Raw genomic sequence first — 18412 nt, 5'->3', positions numbered from 1 at the left:
GGTCTGACTGACCTGGGCATTCTCATGCTATCAATACACCACTCTGCCCTTTGAAAACATGCCAAGGAACTCCTCCTTCCCAACCTTTTCAACTACAGAAGGAGAGAAGAACATGCTTTTACAGTAAGAGCCAACTTTTACACAGTAATTTTATTACATAAGGATTTATGTATGTGCCAAATTACCAGATGACCATTTAGTCCTTCAGCAGCTCTCTGTTCCTCAGTAGAAGTAAAAGGGAAAAAGGGAAAATTAAGAAGAGCATATTTTGTGGATTCAACACATCAGGATGCATATTTGAGAATAAAAAATAAAGTACTCTTCAGTTTGACATACATTACTATCTTTTCAAAGTTACAAAGTTCTTGGTATTTTCAAATTCTCACAGAAGAATGCCTTATTAGCCTTGTGGAATGTATAAAGAGGGCAAAGAAGATTCACACGCATGTTCTACAGTATGTTTTAAAGGGTTGAAAGCAAAACACAGAAAACCTAGTTCTCCCTTAAAGTCCAGAGGAAAAAGAAGTAATGTCACTCTACTTGATAGGTCTCAACAGAAATGTACTGCCAGTGTTACAAAGAAGCTGCATCAGGCTCATGAGGCCGGGTTGTAAGAAGCTTGGAGAATATATTGTCAAGGCAGTGCTACATGGTAGTCTCCAAATGCTTTTTGGTAGTCTCCAAATGGTTTTTGCAGGCAGCAGTTACTGGCTACTGAGAGACACAAAATGGCTGCTGGACACGGAGATTTGGCTCCATCTGATTTGCTCATATGCCAATCGTTATTGTGAACAGGTCCGGTGAATAGACTAGTGAATTGTGAAAGCAGAATTAATGTCATATCATCAAGTAATAATGCAGAGCCCTTCATGTTAGGTGAAACATTTGATGGTGTCTGATGCTACACAGCAACGTAAGAGTACCTCCTTCCATTTGTTCCAACGCCTATGGGAACACTGACTCACCTGGAAGAAAAGCAGGAAAATCAAAGCCAAAACTAAGCCTTAGAGAAAGATATTTCTCAAGTCCGCCTTCAAAGCTTGACCCTTTTACATATGTCATCTACTCTGTTCCAAAACTGTTCAAGTTTCTCCTCACCTTTCATCAAAATAAGAGGTTTCTTCATCAAGGAAAAGTATTCTGAAATGCTAGCCTGGTTCAATGCTAAAGGCAGATAGCTTTGCGTTGGAGTGCTTTAATATGTTTTTATATTGCATATAAAGCATGCAAACATAAACCAGTTTGTTGAAAACTACCCTCTTTGTGGAAGCTGGCTATAATTCTGAACAAGTTTTCAATTTTCACACTGCTGCTAGGGTAAAACATTTTAAAGAGTTTAATTTTTACAGTGGCTTCAATGACACAAGATTATCTAACAAAGTAATGGTTAATCAATAGAGGGTTTAGTTGTCAGGTGAAACATATAACACACTAAAAGGGATTGATTGCAAGACTCCTCCTTATTTACTAGAAGGTATATATTTAAAATGACACAAACTTGTTACCAAGCTGCATTCCTTTAACCTTGCAAAAGCCTTTTGAGAAGAGTGTTAAGCAGCCCTATAGCCAAACAAGCTCTAATGAAAGAAAAAAAAGAAACCTACAAATATATGGGAGCACCAAATCATGTCAGAAGCAGGGGAATCACAAAGCTGCATTCACTCTCAGCCAAAGGCTTAAAATGCCACAGAGGCACTAGACTATGGTTCACTAAAGATAGAGCTGTATCTGATCTCATTCCGTAAGTGTCTTTGGTTACATTTTTCTTTTTAAAGAAAGTATGATCCTGCTCTTTGACACAAACACATAAACATTACTACTCTTATCTGTGCAGCTCTGGATGAACACTGAGCATCAGCCTGAAGCCCCGAACCCCAGGCAGAATTCCATGTATGTGCAGCTTTTCTACCAACTGAAATCCATTTCTTTGGCCATTCATTCCAAGAATCCCCAGTCCCTGAACAAAGCTCTGCTTTTTAATAGAAGCTGCAACCCAGGAGTTCAATAAGATTTCCCCCCCAATAGTTAGTAATTACATGATTTATCAGAGAAAGATAACACTAATAAAAACACAGCAAAAAGACAAAACCCATACCCTCCCTTCAAGTCATTTTCAGGGAAAAGATTATTAAACTGTTCTTTTTGAACAAGGGCTTTTGTAGCTAAGCACAAATTGCCAAACGGTTAGAAAAAAAAGTTATTAGACTCTGAAGAATTCAGCAGAAGTGGGAAGTTATATAAACAAATCACTCCAGCAGATTTGGAAAGATCGCTTTCATCTTATTTAGAGTCTTAGGAGACTTGTATTAATTACCCTTTAAAGGTCTTTCACATGGACTATTTAAAATAAATGCAATTTATTTATTTATTTCAAATGAGGTGCTTCTTCTGAAAGAATTAAGTAATCTTAACAAATTTAAAAACGTTTTTATAAAGAGGTAATTAAAAAGAAGACTAGAATTAAGTCAAGCTGTAAGACATTACCCAGGATCCACCTCGACTATTTTCTTAAAATGAAATTTTTGCCTTCCCTAGCCCAGCCTTGGGAAGGATAGTCTCCACAGCAAGTCATAAGACAAAATAAAGACTAGCCAAACAAAAAACTAGATCATTTACAGGATTTTCCCTAAAGCACAGTTTGTCATATTGCAATTACACCTTGCTGACTGTGAAAGCCAGAGTCCTTAATATTGCCACTAGAGGGAAGACGTGTCTTAACACACAGCAATGGCAGTTGGGGAGTGGGTTTTCTTGAGCAATTACCATAACAAAGCTCCCTTGGCTGTGTGTACCTTCTAATTACCCAGTACAATTAAAATGACTTACCTAAAACAAACATGGAAGAAAAAGGCCCTTAAAACAAAAAACCTCAAGACAACGCAAACAAAAAGCTTTAGTCCAATATGCTTGTTACCTGAAATTACATTAAAGCTGAAGATTTTTTTAAACCCATCCATCAATGCACAAGGGGGAGAAACACAAAAAGGAGTATGCCACAATGCCCAACACCACAGGGCTGTTCAGCTATGTAAAAGCATTAAAACAAACAAAAACAAAGAGCAAGGCAAACTAGATCTCTTGTTAAAGAAAAGAAGGGGGGGGGGGGAAAGAAAAAGGAAATGTGGTATTTAGCCATCTGGTAGCTGCTTGAAAACAAATTGTCCTCAGAAGAGCAGAAATACAGTATGTCTTCTTGCAGTTCACTGGCTTATGAATCAGACTACTTTTCCTACTTTTTTTTTAATACAGGCATGGTAATGTTAGACTTCTGTGCTGCTCCTTTCACTTCCCTCTTGTCCCACTGTGCAGACATAACCATGGCCATCCCAATCAGACCCGGCTGTTCTAACTTGGATGCATTATTCGCAGTCTTTCAAGATACATCTTGTTGGGCCCATTGTTCAAAACCTCCCAGGATTTTTTTTCCCCTAACAGCTACTTGCTGATTTTTAAACTCTTAAATCTTTCATTTTATAAGGCGTATCATTAAGGGAAGATGGCAGCCGAGTGATTTTTCTTTCCATTGACAATTTGTGACATTTTTCCAGCAGCGTGCAAGGTGTTGAAAACCTGGCAGCTGTTACCTCCTGGGATGAAGATCCTTTTTTATCCTCCCTTGACAGTTTAACTCAATGGGTCAGCACCTTTAAAGACTGCAAAGTACCACTGAAGTGGATGGAGGCTTGAATTACTGCTCCCTCCCTAATCAATGTAAACCCTCACTGCAGGTGAAACTCTTAATCTATAGAGGTGCATGGGGGAGGAAAATGTAATGCTCTGAGCCAGATGGTTTTCATCTTGTTTTTTAAAGAAGAAAGGAACAAGCTAACAAGGGGACAGCTACTTTTGTTAGCTTCTTGGCCTCTCTCATGGCTTCCGATCCCCAGGGTTCCAGCCACACAAGAGAAAGAATACAGAAAAACATAAACACTTAAAGAAATATAACTAGAGGGCTGGCAACATGCTGCTTTCAAAGAGCTGGGAGCCCTGTTCAGCACTTTATTTATCACTGCCCACGTTCTTCGGATGGTAAGTGGACATGGACACAAAGGGCAGGGGGGAGCAGACAACACTTGCAATTTACTCAATTACAGAGGAATGCAGCAATGCGGCGGGGTGACAGATTCCTATTAGCACTAATGTTCAAAGAGCCCAGTGGCCTTTCCGCCACGAGGCAGCATTCCCATTGTAACTTAGACTCCAGCACATCCCGCTTTGGCCAGCTTTGTAACACGCACTAGGTGTCACAAAGGAATGGAAATTTTTTTTTTTGTTGTTGTTTGAGAATAATGAGAAAAAAAACCTTAAAAATAAAGAATAATCTGGCAAGTAAGGCTAAGGGTGTACCTCTAGCAATTTCAGGGGGCTTTTCAATCTGCAACTTCAGTAATAACCAAGTGTTGTGTAAAAGATGAGGTAACCAGGCTAACTTTATAGACTAGGACTGCCCTGCCACAGACAGCTCTCCAACACAAGGCAAATCTGAAGTGCAGCATCTTCCCCAAAGAGACTCAGGGAGATGAAGGACCCTCTCTTCCTCCGCACCATGCAAACTTCCTCATCATTCGAGAAGAGGGCTTCAATCTTGCATGGCAGAAACACTTTTGCAATGGAGAAATACACATGGAGAGGAGCCCTAAGCAGGGAGATGAGGCTGCCAATTGAAAGTAAACCACTAACAATTGCTACTTCTTGTTTTCCCTTGCTCTACCTTCTTCAGCCACTTTCTGCTTCTCACGGTTTTCTTGAGTACTGGCTTTAAACTCTTAAGATCAGACTGTGCCTATTTTAATTTTGAAATAGTGCCCAGAGCACGTTTTAGGTGCTACATGCAATTTTAGAAAATTATCTCAAGTCCATAAGAGTGAATTGAGGTAATATTCTGTGCCAAAACCGTAAGAGGGAGAATTCTTGAAAATGCTAAGGGGCTTGTCTGAATGGGGTAACAGACAGGGATTTTTTTTCCCCCGGACTTCCATCTGGAAGCTTGCAGAAAGACAGCAGAGTCCAATGTGAGGTTTGCAGGAGGTACACTGTGGCAGCCTTGCTGCTGCCAGCTTTTCCCCACAAGGCACCTTTGCCCACAGATGAACCACAGCAGCAAAAGGCACTTCATTATTGCTGCAGTGAAGAGAAGGGAGGGAGGGTTTTAAACAACCAGCATTGTGCCCGTCTTCTTTAAAAACCAGTAGGGTAATCAAGTTCAGGGCAGCCCTGGACAGCTGCCCTGTGACCTATTCATGTTGACCCCCACTATTCATCACTTTCCTTAGGACTATGAGGGCAAGCTCCCGGGGAGTGACCACCACAATAGACAGATACGAGCCAACAATAATACGGTTCCTGCAAAAAAAACAGATGGCACTGCAATAAATTTACAAATCTGCATTCATGGCTCTGTTAAAAACACCCAGAAGCTAAAAGGCTGGAGGGGCCCCCAGAGAGTTCCCCCTTCCCAGTTTCTAAAGGCCGGCTCTCTCCCCAAGACTATTGAGCTCATGTTCTTCATAAATGAAGGATGGAGACATAGCCCTTAAAATAACAAATGGCTGACCTAATCAATCTAGTGTTTGGGTCTAACACTAAATGATAGGCACTGAAAACTAATTATGTTTTTTGGCAAGGAAGTTGAATTAAAATGGAAACACACAGGTTAAAAATGCACTGAAGCATTTGCGAGTCCCTTTGAAAGGGCAGCACACACACACGCTCACATGCAGGGCTTGAAACAGGAACCTGATTCAATAACTCATGCATTTATTTTTAAAATGAATCAGATTAGTCCCATGTGTGACCTGCCGGTCCATCTGTATGAGCTGGACTTAATGGGCACTCTTCTCACGCTTACTTCAGTTTGAAGTATGAGAGAGATAAATTTAGTTTAATTTTCAACAGATCAAGCTATCCATTTTCCAAATGGACCATCTGGATCAGCCTATTAAAATTAATTTATAACTTTGCAGTGTGAAAATTCGTTTGTTAGCTTAAATAAAGTTGCCAAAAACTTTTGCCACTTGTCATTGTTTTTTTCTGGTCTGTTTTCATACTATGATTTTCAGTTTATCCCTTCAAAATTTAATTTTGTCAGATCAAGCACTCAACAAAAACTGAACGTCTGCATCCATATTCCAAAGTCTGTCATAGCTTAGATCTTTTCACTGTTCCAGCAAATAGTGTCAAGTTCATTGCCTTCTTCAGTTTCCCAGTGCTAATCTCCATGTCTTTTCTCCCTTGCTGCCCTCACATGCACCCAACAGTGGCCATGCCTTCCACTTCCAGCAATTCAAGGACACTGCCCCACTTGTTGAGACTTCTGAAGACACCCATCTCCATACACCATTTTAATCAACAGCAAAATGATATTTCTCTTAGTAAGAGTTCCACAGCACTGAGCAATGGGTGTCTTCAGCTCCTGCACACAACTTCAGATGTGTAAGTAAGCATTACACCTCCTCAGCACCTCCACCTTCTGGTATGTCTGATCCACAAACCCACCTGAGAAAGTGTTATGGCTAAGGCTGCATAACAGCACTGCAAACAAGGCAAGAAAAGGAAACGCACCTTTACTTAAACTTGTTAGCAGCTGAACATGTCAAGACATAGTACTTACCCTGAAGTGGTCTGATGCATCTCATTAATTTTCTAAGACTAATCAAAAAGTACTAAATATGAGGATACATCCACTGGAAAGACCATTTAAATAAACAGACTCCTCTTCCACCCCCATACACTCCATTTCTCTGTGCATGCAGGTCCATGTTCCCCAATAATGAAATATTAAGGGAGTCTCACGGGAGGAACAAAAAATACGAAACTGTTCGCATAATATTTACCAAGTTAGCATCTTTTCAGTAAAATGGAAGGCATTTTTTGTGTATTATTGCTTTGACAGCATTTGCAGGTCACATTTTGTTGGTTCTACAAAGCATGGATAGATGTAAGACATAGCAGTCACTCTGCATACCTTTCTGTAGGAGACCTAGATCTTTCCAGTAAGCATTACTCATTGATTGTGAGTATTTAGGCACGTGGCTAAATGTGTCTGAATTCTGGAATGAGAGTCCCAGAAAACTCCCACTGCTCCTGTCCATTGCTAATGGAGAGGAGGAACAATCTGAGCTTTCAAAATGCTCAGACAGCTTTATTTCTGTCTATGTAAAGAACCAGAATTCCCTCCATAACAGGCAAAAAATCATGGACAACCACCTCCTATGATCTAGACAAGAGGCACTTGTTTTAAGACTTTTTAAGACTAAGACTACATCTTGAATTTATTTACAAAGACTGTTATCAACAGAAAGGCCCCAGATAGCAATAGAAGACCCAAGGATTTTGTCTTGCATCTGTCACTGTAAGGACTGGACACAAAGATGGAGACTGACACAATGTCTAAACAATATTGTGCAACACAGCTAACCATCTTCAGTGTAAACAATGCCCATTGAATTCTTTCCAATATGAAATCTTGGGACACTACAAGTGGTTTTTCAGTTGTATTCCTGGTATCTACTTGATTATGATGAATTGTGGGCCTGAGGGAAAAGACAGCTTTCCTGTGACACTAAGAATACTTCTGCAGATTGAGATATAACAAAATGGAAACCCAGTTCAAGAAACTCTACCTTCCTCATCTGTATAATACAGTTTGCAAATATCTGTTTCCTCAATCAATAATTACAAGGAAGGACTCAGTGTGATGAGAAGACACAAAAAATAAGTAACTAATCATCCTTTTTAATTAACATCTCTTACTATGAATCTTCTTTTGAAGAAGAGTCATATACCTCTTCTCGCTGAACCTGATGGCTTGCCATGGATAATATTACTCTAAGATAAACCTCTCCTGATTTTCTGGCATGCCGGGGAGCTTGTTTCCTCTCCTGGGGATACACAGTAGGGACTGAGCAGGTTTGCCCTCTTCCTCCAGCTCTTATTTGCTGTTGAATGCCAGAAACAGTTTAAGTTTCATCTAACATATTTAATCAATTCTGCAAGGTAATCCTTCTCAGCTATAAACGGGACCTTAGCCATTATGCCAGCATATTGCCTCATGTCTAAAAGACTTATATGGACTACATTTGTTAGATGGATCTGTCTTAGTCACATGTATGCAGTCCTTCACATGACACCTCCTCCCACAAAATCAAACACTCCTATTAAAACACAAAAAACCCTTCAAACCAACCACACAAACCAAACAGCTCTAAGCACAAGTGCACTGTATCAAAAAGATACGTCTTCCTTTACTATGACCCACTTCTGGAATAGCTGATGTGGGGCAGGATTGTGCCATCTTATTCCTCTGCCTGAGGCTGCTGCTCCTATGGCTGAGATGCAGAAGGAAATGCAACAACTCCTCAGCTGTTGCAATGTATGGCCTGGGGTATTCACTTAAGTCACATTCACCAATGGTTTCACTCTGATACACCAGGCAGCAACCTCAGGCAGCTAAGGCATGGACACAATTTTGCTTCTGCTGCCTGAAGGTTGCAGTGGGGAGAAAGACTAAAGTGAAAATGGATCAGAAATCACTAACCTCAACTTAAACTCTCCAGAAAGCACATGTCAGCCTCCCTTTGTTGGCCACGGGGATTAAAAAAAGGAATTATTTTGAATTGGTAAGGAATTTGCTTTACTATATATAAAGGACAAAGAAATACTGTTTTAGTAAACCATCCTTTCTCCTTTTTATCCATTAGTAATTTATATGAACGTAAAAGAAATTAGACCAGGTCACTTTTCAGGTTATTAAATTGGATATCATCTCCAAGAAAATTTACCTTCAAGGGCAATAAAAAGTTTAATTGTTGTACAACATTTTGAGAGTCTTGATCTGAGGCAAGGCAAAATACACTACAAACAAGACAGGAACAATTACAGAAGAAAAGGCTGAAGAGGTCTTGATGAACACCAACTGAAGAAAGGTAAAAATAAAGTCACAGTTGACTGAACTATACTGAAGCATACGTTTCTTCAGAGTCATCAAACTCCCCTGAAAGCTAAATCTCTATGTCTGATTTTCCTGGGTACAATGTGACTTGCTCAGACTTCAAAGAAGAAAATAAAAGATTTCCATGAGCACAAGCCAGACTTCAGCTTCCAGAAGCATTTAAGGATTCAAATAGCTAGAAAGTTTTATCGCATTTTTAAAGAGACTGATCACATACCTGTCTAAGTGAATTCTTCTCAGGAATGATCTTCCTAGGGGGCTCATCATTATTACAGTCTTCTCTCTCAGAGGAATTCTGTGAAAGAAAGTAAGCTTTAATTCAGTTCTTATCCCTAATATTACCCTGCGAGGAGAAAGAAACAGAATATTTTTCCTGCACAGGCTGTAGCATTTTACATATACACATACTGGAGGCTAACTTGTACTTTTATGCCAAACAGCTTGTTATGGCAGAGAAAGAATTTCTCCTCCTCAACACAACAATGCAACACTGCGCAGGTATCTATTGAAGAAGCCCGTGCTTTGGGGATTTTTTCTGAAACTACCAATAACCACTTCCAAAAGCTGCAATGGTGGTTGAATCAGGATGGCAACACTGGTGCTCCTGAACACCCAGAAAAACCATTTAAGAGTGGAACCTGTTGAAAACAAGAGGTTGTTAATGGGTGCAACTGTTGTTCTCTGTGCCACTATGTTTTTAATCTGCCTAACAATTACTAATTGCACTGAGTCTGCCTGGCTGCCTAAAATAATAGAGAAATTATGGTGGAGCTAAATTCTTGCAGAAGAGGTTGTCAGGGAATCCTTCCAAAAACACCCCCAAATCGTGTGTAGGTTGTGTATGATAATACAGCTGTGTTTTTCTCTCCTGCTGCCTGACTCCACATATATGTACAATTTCTAGAAAGACTGATTCTCCAAAATGTAAGTTGCCACCTTCAAAAAAAAGATCAGTCAGACAAGAGGAAGTAGACAAGAAATGCAAGGGCTTTTCCAGCATGAATTAAAAATACAACCAGGAAACTTGTCATGCTACTGTCACGATTAAAACCAAATATTGCTTGGTTTAAAGACAAACTATAGTTGTATCAGGACATGAATAGTCTCTTGTAAATGTTTGGTTAAAAACTGCTGGAAACAGTGGGGAGAATCCTGACCTCACTGCCAAAGTCAGCTACTCTGGAAGATGGCATTCCTTCACATAGGTTTAGCTACTGCACTCGGAGAGAAATGACAGCCAGCTTTGGGGGAATCCCACACACACATCTAAAATAAGTTTGATCACCACAGTGTTCATAGCCCTAGGCCACATTCCCACACATTCAGAAGTGAGCAACTAAACAGGTTTTAAAGAGATGCAGAAAAACTGCCTAGGGAGAGCTCTGCCAGGAAAAGGGTGGCTTTCCAGTTACTTGCAGACAAGCTCAGGACTGTGTCTATTACAGCAGAAGTTGTATTCTGCATCTGTCTTCCAAATAACCTGTCCTTTGCTGAAGCACGGCTTTGCCTGGCTTCTCACAGAGACAGCTTCCAGCCCAGCACCTCAGGAGACACAAGGGGCATGTGCTGGCAGAGGAGGAGCAGGCTGGGAGGGCAGTGGCAGCGCAGGGCCAGCAGCAGCACAGCGGAGCCTGTGCCCACTGCAGCGCTGCCTGAGCAACGGGACCAAAGGGACAGCCAGGACACAAGGCAGGGACAGAAGCTGCTGAGAAATGACAGACAACGGGTAGAGGGAGAGGAACACAACAGTAAAACCACACTTGGGATGTCATAAACTGGTCAGGAGTAAATCAAGGCTTGCAGACCAAGTAGTGATTTTGAATTCTTTTTTTTTTTAACAAGATATAGAACCTATAAGGCACCATGACATTTGGAATGCTGTAACCAGGGTTTTATAATGGAAATCAATCCTAAACAGGCCTGATAAATCACTGTAAGAGGGCAGCTTTTAAAAGTTTTTGTATGAGGTCACAGTCAGGACCAAGTTATTACATTAAATCCTGCTTTGAAAGAACTGTGATCATAAAAAGCTAGAATCACATATATGCAAAAAGGAAGGTCAGACATTAAAGCTGCTCTTTTCTGCTCACAAAATTTAGTTTAGTAAGTGGTTCATTCAAGTTAGGATTTTAATTTTTGTGCTTTGGGGGAAAAAAAAAAGATGAAGAGTGAAACCTATAAGAACCTGAGGTGAGTTACTAAAGGAAATGCATTTTGTTGTGGCTGTAGGGTAAAGGGGTTGTTTAGTACTTCTGGATTCATTTTCAACATCCACCCCCTTCCCTACAGTAAGTGTCAGAATGATTCCCCTTTCCAACTAATCTCTCTTTGACAGTGAAATCTTACATTCTTCTCGCCTTTCAAAGCCACTAAAGATCCTCCCTCACAGAAACACAGGAACTGCTGGTGAACTGTTAGCCCTTATTTTGAAATTTCTAGTTACTACAAAGCATCAAGTTATCTACTTTTTCTTTAAGCTGAGCATCTAATTTTAAGAGCAAGCAGAGGACCATTTTGCATTCATTATCTTTATAGGTGGCAAGGCTAAGAGGTTGGCTGAACAAAGACCAGACAAAGACTGCCAAGTGCATATGGTGGTTCACAGCTTGGCGTCTCACCATTCTACAGCACCAACACAGCAGCTCCGATAGCAGACTATTAAAGAGGAGCGCTGCTCATGCACTTTTGTCGGCAAGTAAGTTACGCTTGGTGAAGACAGAATGACTGGAAAGCATTACACTTAAGAAAAAGCACAGATGTTTATAACTCCCGCTCATTTCTCAGGAAAAGGGAACCTATCAATCCAGGTGCAGCTACAGGACCCTGCATATTTCAGGACTAACTGTAGCTGCATGGAAGTGAATTTCACTTGACAGGGCAACACTTAGCCATGGCCAAGGGAAGAGCATAACGTAATCGACTGAGACGGTACATCTATATTTTTCTCCTTGCTGAACAAGGTGGGAGGAGGGATAAACATGTGCGAGGTCAGAATAAGGTTTGTCTCAGCAGGACTCCAGCGATGCTCTCGGCCACAGGAGAGGCAGACAAAGGGAGGAACCGCTCTGAGCACCCTCTCGTGGTTACTGAAATGCACGTCCCGGGCACAGACCTGGAAAGAAGCATTTGGTATCCAGACGGTAAGCTGGGTGTACTCACTGGGAATATTAAAGATCTGCAGCAACTATACTTCATACACAGTAGGGGAAGAATGGAATTTGCTAGGAAGAAAGAAGCAAAGAAAACTAGTGCACATGGAAAGCTGAAAAGCCATACAAACTCCCTTCCACCAGGGAAAATTTTTACTTCCCACAGGCAAGCATTCTTGACTAACACTGAACTAGCTAAAAGCATTTGTGCTTGCATGCAAGGGTCTCTTCTTTTGAACAAATATAGGCAAGATTAGATCCTGAAGTCTCCAAAGCACCCCCCTCTTTCCACAGACAGGTAAAATAATTTATTCATTTTTTCCCCCAAGGTCACACAATGACAGGGGAAGTACTGAGAAGATAAGTCAGGAAACCCAAGCTCATAGTTCTTGTAACCTTGAAAATTTGTCTCTAACAGAAGATTCCTGCAAAGGGGCTCTGCCTTCCATAGCTCATTTTTCCTAAAATGGCTACTGCCTGTAATGAGATCCTTTTAAATCTGATTTGCATTTAAAACTTCAGCCTGTAATTAACAGAATATAACTCCATGGCAGGTTGTCTTAAAGACCACTACAAAATTATTACTATTTAACTCTCCCCATGAAGCCTCCTCCACCGCTAAACACAACATGCTACAATGCATACAAAATCCCCAGACTGAAGCATTTGACAGGAGATGACATGCAGTATTTTGTGTACACAGCCCAGCAAAACACTGCTGGGAATGAGATATAATGCATGGAGAAATGCACTCCCAGGGACTACCAATTGGGCAGAGCTACCTTTAGTACCGCCTCACTCGTGGTGGAAATCAAACCCCTGCCAAATGGGGGAGGCTTTCTTTGATGCTGTTTTGCCCTGCACTAATTATAAAAGAGTACAGACACAGCCTTTTTTCCAAGTGTATGGAGGTGGGGGTGGGGGAGAAGCGTGTGTCTATGTGAATAGCACAACTATTTTTTATGCTTTCAAATTCTTAATCCTGTTTGGAGCTGTCAGTGGGGGTTAATGGAAGCCTTGGATAGGAGAATTCCAATCTGGTTGGCAGATGGATAGGTTGGTTATAGCTGCATAACTATGTCTTGCCTGCAGGCACAATTCAGAACACTGTTAAAGCAATATAAAGTCTCTGTCAAGCTGAACCATTTGGATCAGTAGCAAGGAGAAATAATAATAAAAAAGGAGTTCATTTCTGGGCCTTGCGTGTTTATGCTAGTATGCAGAAACTGATTAATTGTCATCGTGTGCTGGTCTGCTATACCTCGGATTTCTACTTCTGGAGTAGATTTTGCATGCTAATATAATCATTCTCCCTCTTGAGACATTAGCAAATAATCAAATGAAAAACAGGATCATAATTTACTGAGATTCGGGCAATTCTCTATGCAAATTTGACTTGTTATTGCTGCTGCCTCGTTAATCTGAATGCCTTTGACAAACTCCTTTGATTTATGAACTCATGACAACTCCAATGTGTATATATTTTGCTAGATTGACATTATCATTAAGAGTGGGTGGACTGAGCTCACATGAATGGCTGATTTTATTCGCTGGTGTCTGCTGCTCAACAGCTGAGCATCTCCTTCTCACAAAGCCCCTGAGCGCCAGGCTCTTCCCATCTACCCATCCATTCATCATCTCGATGTTAATTGGCCCAGGCTTTAAGCAAATTTTCAACACGATTTAAAGGCACGATGACACTGATTACTGACCCTCTGCCATACGGTGCCTATTGATTAACCTGACAGAGATGATGAGCTGGAGGGAAACTAGGTGTGTGTGGACCTCGGGGAGGGGAAAAAAAATAATATATTGTTTATGCAGGCAAAACACTTGTCTTTATCCCAAAGGCCAGAATTTGTGCTGCACTGGCCCTTAAAACACACTATTGCTTTAAACACCTGCATCCAATACAGAAAATGCTTGCTTGCTTGCTGTGGAAAAATGATTACAAATTTGATGTCATGTGCAGTCTGTATTTTAATCGAGTTCCCTGATAAATAGACCCCCTCAAGCCAATCAAGTCTCGCTCCAGCCATTGCGTGCGTACACATCAGCTCGAACAGAAGCCTGGGTGTGCAGAGTGTGCTTTTAGTGGTATCAGCAGATCCAACTGCATGAAGGAAATCTACTTGGGTATTTTAGGTCTCTAAGCAAATAATACAGTGGGAATACAGTGTGCAAACAGTTAGAGTAGAGTAAATGTTCCAAGGGCAAACTGGATGCCAGACATAGCTGTCTCAGTATTTCTGCTGCCACATTAAAATAGATGCTTTAGCACACACCAGTGAAATAGTGCATTTTTCCTTTTCCAGTGCAAACTGTTGATATGACCTGACCCTCAAGCTTCTAAGTGCATTGAATGAACACAGCATTTTATCAGAAATTGAAAATAACTGACATCCTTCTTCATGTTCCTGGAAGTGTCCCTGCGCTGCACTTGGTCTTCCTCACCAAGGACAGAAGGGTACTCTCTCAGTCAAGAGGGAGCCACTGAATAAAGAGGTACATCAGCATTCTGTCTGCAGACTGGTGCTGTATGAAAGTAAAAGGAGGCAGAAGGCCTGTTTAACCCCTGCCCAGCCCTGGGTTAAGTCTGTCAATCAGGGCACACTGTTCTTCTCTCCCAATTCAAGCCAGCAGCCTGCCAGAAGTCAGGATGTTCCTCTTGTTTAGGAGGAGGGAATTCAGGAAAATGAGGGTGTTGCTCCAAGATGCCGCAAAGTTAGTTGTCTTGCAGAAAACAGGACAAAGCATCATCAGGTAAAGGTATGGAGAAATTAGCTGTAATTGCCTAATGCCAATGTCAGCCAGAGAGGACTGAAAAGGGAGAGCTATGTGTGGAAATAAGTGCCAGTCTAAGACCAGAGGCACACAGAAGCCTTATGTTCCCTTTCCAATAACCTCCGTAAGTGATAGATGAGTCCAAGTCCATTGTTATCGTTAAGGGACTGTCAGCATCCTCATTTTATAAATGCTGTCTGTCAGTTTATAAATATCTCAGCCATTTCAAACAGTGCTAGGATGAATCCTGGCATAGCCAGTGTCAGCCTGAAGCAGTATTACGTTAAAAAAAAAACAAAGTGTCTAAGACATACTAAAAACATGTAAGGATAGCTTCTCCTTTTTCTCCTATCATGAGGTCCAAAACATCCCAATTCACACTTATTTGGCCAGTCACTACAATATATAAAACCAGTCCTTAGGATTGGTAGTGCTCTTTGAGAAAAACAAGCATGAAAGCTGCAAGTTTGAAGGCAATTCTCTGCTGTTCAGTAGATAAAACAAAAATGACAGCTATAACACACAGGGAGATCCACAGCAATGAAAATGCAGAGATAAGTATCAGACCCCATTCCTCCTCGGCATTTGCTGCTCTGAACATTCACTGAGATTAGATCCTTTTAGAGAACACCATAAATTGCAACGTGTAGGCACAAGGGGGTGACTTCAGCCTGGAATGAAGGCACAGACAAGTTTCCCAGCTCTTACAAGTTTAAAGTTAAATGGTACTTTTGCAAGGGGTTTTGGCTGAGCATTAGAATGACGGGAGGGCAGAGAATCTGCAGCTTGCCTTGCACTGACTGATAACAGAAAAAGAAAAGGAATAAACTAAAAGGCCTTCCAGTTCAGTGTCTGCTTTACAGACTGGCATGCACATGTCTCTTCTGTTTATTATATCTATTATCTTGTTAGCCATAAAAGCAAGGCGCTTTTTTATCCTCCAATACATTTATAAATGCCCTGTGACGGGGGTGAAGACTTCGCCCCCCACCTGGAACATGGACAAGTTGAAATTCATGCCCAAGCAGCTCAGGTACCTACTAAAACTTAAATTCTTAAAATGGAATCTCTGACAGCAGTGAAAATTGGAAGTACAACACTACACCTCTGACCAGACACAAACATTCATGTTCACACAAGTCCCAATTTGGTCTGCCTCCATGTTAACACTGATGATGATGATGATAAAAGTTTCAACAACCAGGGCAAGATTCTGATTTTCACATCTGTAGAATGGATCCTTCATGGTTTTCTTAATTTTTCATTCAAATTAATAATTGGAAAAGTATAAATTTTCAAAGTAACAAGACTTGATAACAGAATTTCATAACATACAGAAAAGCCTCTTATGACATTCTTTAACTCAGTAATTACTTGTTGGCTATAAAGGGTAATTTAATGGCGTGGGAAGTCCGCATTACTAGAACAGTAAATTCAGTTTAACATTAAAACACCAGAACCCAGCACAAATATCAAAGATCTGATGAACAGATGCATTTCGAACAGCAAAAATCTAGTTGTAGCTAACAAAAAAATCACCACCACCACCACTCCCCTCCAAAATACAGATGCTAGGAACAAGTCATTTAAGGGAATTTTAAAAAGCTGGTTTCATTTCATCCGTATTTTTCAACACAGAGAGAGAGAGACAGAGAGTGAGAGAATGAGAATAGCTAATGAGAACAGGCTTTCCATGTTTCCCAGGAAGCAGCCCTGCTTAACAGTTCTGTTCTGTGAATTTAAGAGAGTCAGCAGTGGCAAATTTGTTTTTAATATTCAATCTTTCAAGCTTTGCAAGCTAGTTGGCCAATGGCTCTTTCTATTCCAATGTTTGTTGGTCCCTTATTTACACACACATTACATCCGGAGAGCCTTTGAATATAATTTCACGTGGATTAAGGGAAGAACATTTGCTTCTGCTAATCAGGACATCTGGTTATTTTTGTAACTCACAGACATCTGCATTAGGCAGTTTGACTTCCCCATTCCTCATAACAAGGTTAGAGCTTAAGAAGCCTCAAGGACCTCTAGTTGAATTTTATGATTTGCATTTCTTCACAGCCAGGTCTGTTTTGGAATTTTCTTTCCTAAATAGCACAAATTGATCAGCACCTTCACAGGTATACATATGCTTTTATAGCTAGCACTTTCTATGCATTATTATATGCTCCAAAATTCAAAGCCATCTATATCTTTTTAAGGAACAGAAAGCACACATTCCCAAAAAAGCATGGCAGAAAACATCCAGTTAACCTTACAACACACATAATATGGATATACTTTCAAATATTCAACCAGAACACTTATGTAAGACTGGTGTCAGGACTTGTTCTGAATATCATTATCTCTATGCTTTAGTTTGTTTCTTCCTACTGATTTACCCTTGCACATCTGCTCCTCACATTGAACAAAACAATATTCTTCCCTTTCTATTCTTCAGGGCAACATTAGTAATTTCTCCCATCTTTTAAATTCATGTTAAAATTCCTTTATAACAGTTTCAGCTGGGGTTAAATTTTTCTGCCAGACTGCTGAATTGTGCCACACATACTTCAGGAAGAAGGATTTTGCATGCAACAGAAGCCTTTCAGAAAATAACTGAATCAATCCAGGCTTGGCTCCCTCTTCTTTGTTGCTTTCATTTTGCTACATTCTTTCCACAAAAATTCATTTTCAACACTCATCCCAGAGTGTAAAAGTACTAAAGTTTGAAATTATACACTCTTATTCACAGTTCACAGCATTCTTCCCTCCCATGCTCATGAATTGTAGGCTTTTATCAGTGATTTTGTAGCTGGAATAAGATGTTTTCTTAATTTCTTTCCCCTACATGTAGGATGAGGGGGACAGCACAAAGTCAGCTTTCACAGGCTTAGAATATAAGCCAAAATTCAAAATACATGCCAAAAACATATTTCTTGTACTAACCGCAGTTAGCAAGAGCTACTGGATCCAGGGAGAGTTTTAAAAAACTTTTTTATTTATTAAAATCCTCTAGACACAGCTTAACTTTCTTTGTACAATATTTATTACAGCTTCATCTGCATGGGAGCTGCAAGTGCTCTCAGAAATCAGTTGTAAAAGTGTCTAGTTTTGCTGCAGATTTCATGTCCGTGATGCCCAAAAGATAGGCTGGAAATAAACCCCCACAGACTGATGTCTGCAGAGCAGGAATTTGTTTATTGCAGTGCCGATGGTGAGGGGATATCTCCCTAATTCACCCACCTCCGCCCAGTGCTGTGCTACACTTACACAATGAGTATTGCTTCGTGTCACTGTGTCACTCCAACATCATCACACAGGTGCCAGAACTGATTTACATCGTATGACCTCATGCTTATCAGACAGTTCTGCTGCACTGCGCTTGCGCCACCCAGCTCGGGGAGTTTGGGGGCTTTTGATGAAGGCTTCCATGGTCTTCTTCACATCTGAACTTTTCAACTTTGTCTTTGGAACAAGCGCAGTTACAGCCTTCCTTGGTCTGTCTGGTCTTAGCCAGCCTAAATTCTTTGTTTTGTGGCTAACTGGC

The 18412-nt window shown here is 40.7% G+C and overlaps 1 protein-coding gene across 4 annotated transcripts in view; it reads right to left on the bottom strand.

Annotated features, from left to right (window-relative positions):
• The window catches only part of BTRC (beta-transducin repeat containing E3 ubiquitin protein ligase), a 114481-nt gene that overhangs the window by 57349 nt on the left and 38720 nt on the right, over positions 1 to 18412 (bottom strand). For all 4 annotated transcript variants that reach the window (XM_054277191.1, XM_054277193.1, XM_054277192.1 and 1 more), the window contains one exon: positions 9168 to 9245. In XM_054277191.1, the coding sequence (XP_054133166.1) occupies positions 9168 to 9245 (78 nt within the window). The remainder of the gene's footprint in view (positions 1 to 9167; positions 9246 to 18412) is intronic.

This window comes from Melozone crissalis, unplaced genomic scaffold (assembly GCF_028551555.1).
Source record: "Melozone crissalis strain CALT ecotype California unplaced genomic scaffold, PUWL_Pcris_2 ptg000019l_1, whole genome shotgun sequence".
NCBI lineage: Eukaryota > Metazoa > Chordata > Aves > Passeriformes > Passerellidae > Melozone > Melozone crissalis.
Note: the sequence above shows the minus strand (reverse complement) of the source record. Positions and strands in the feature narration are given on the sequence as shown.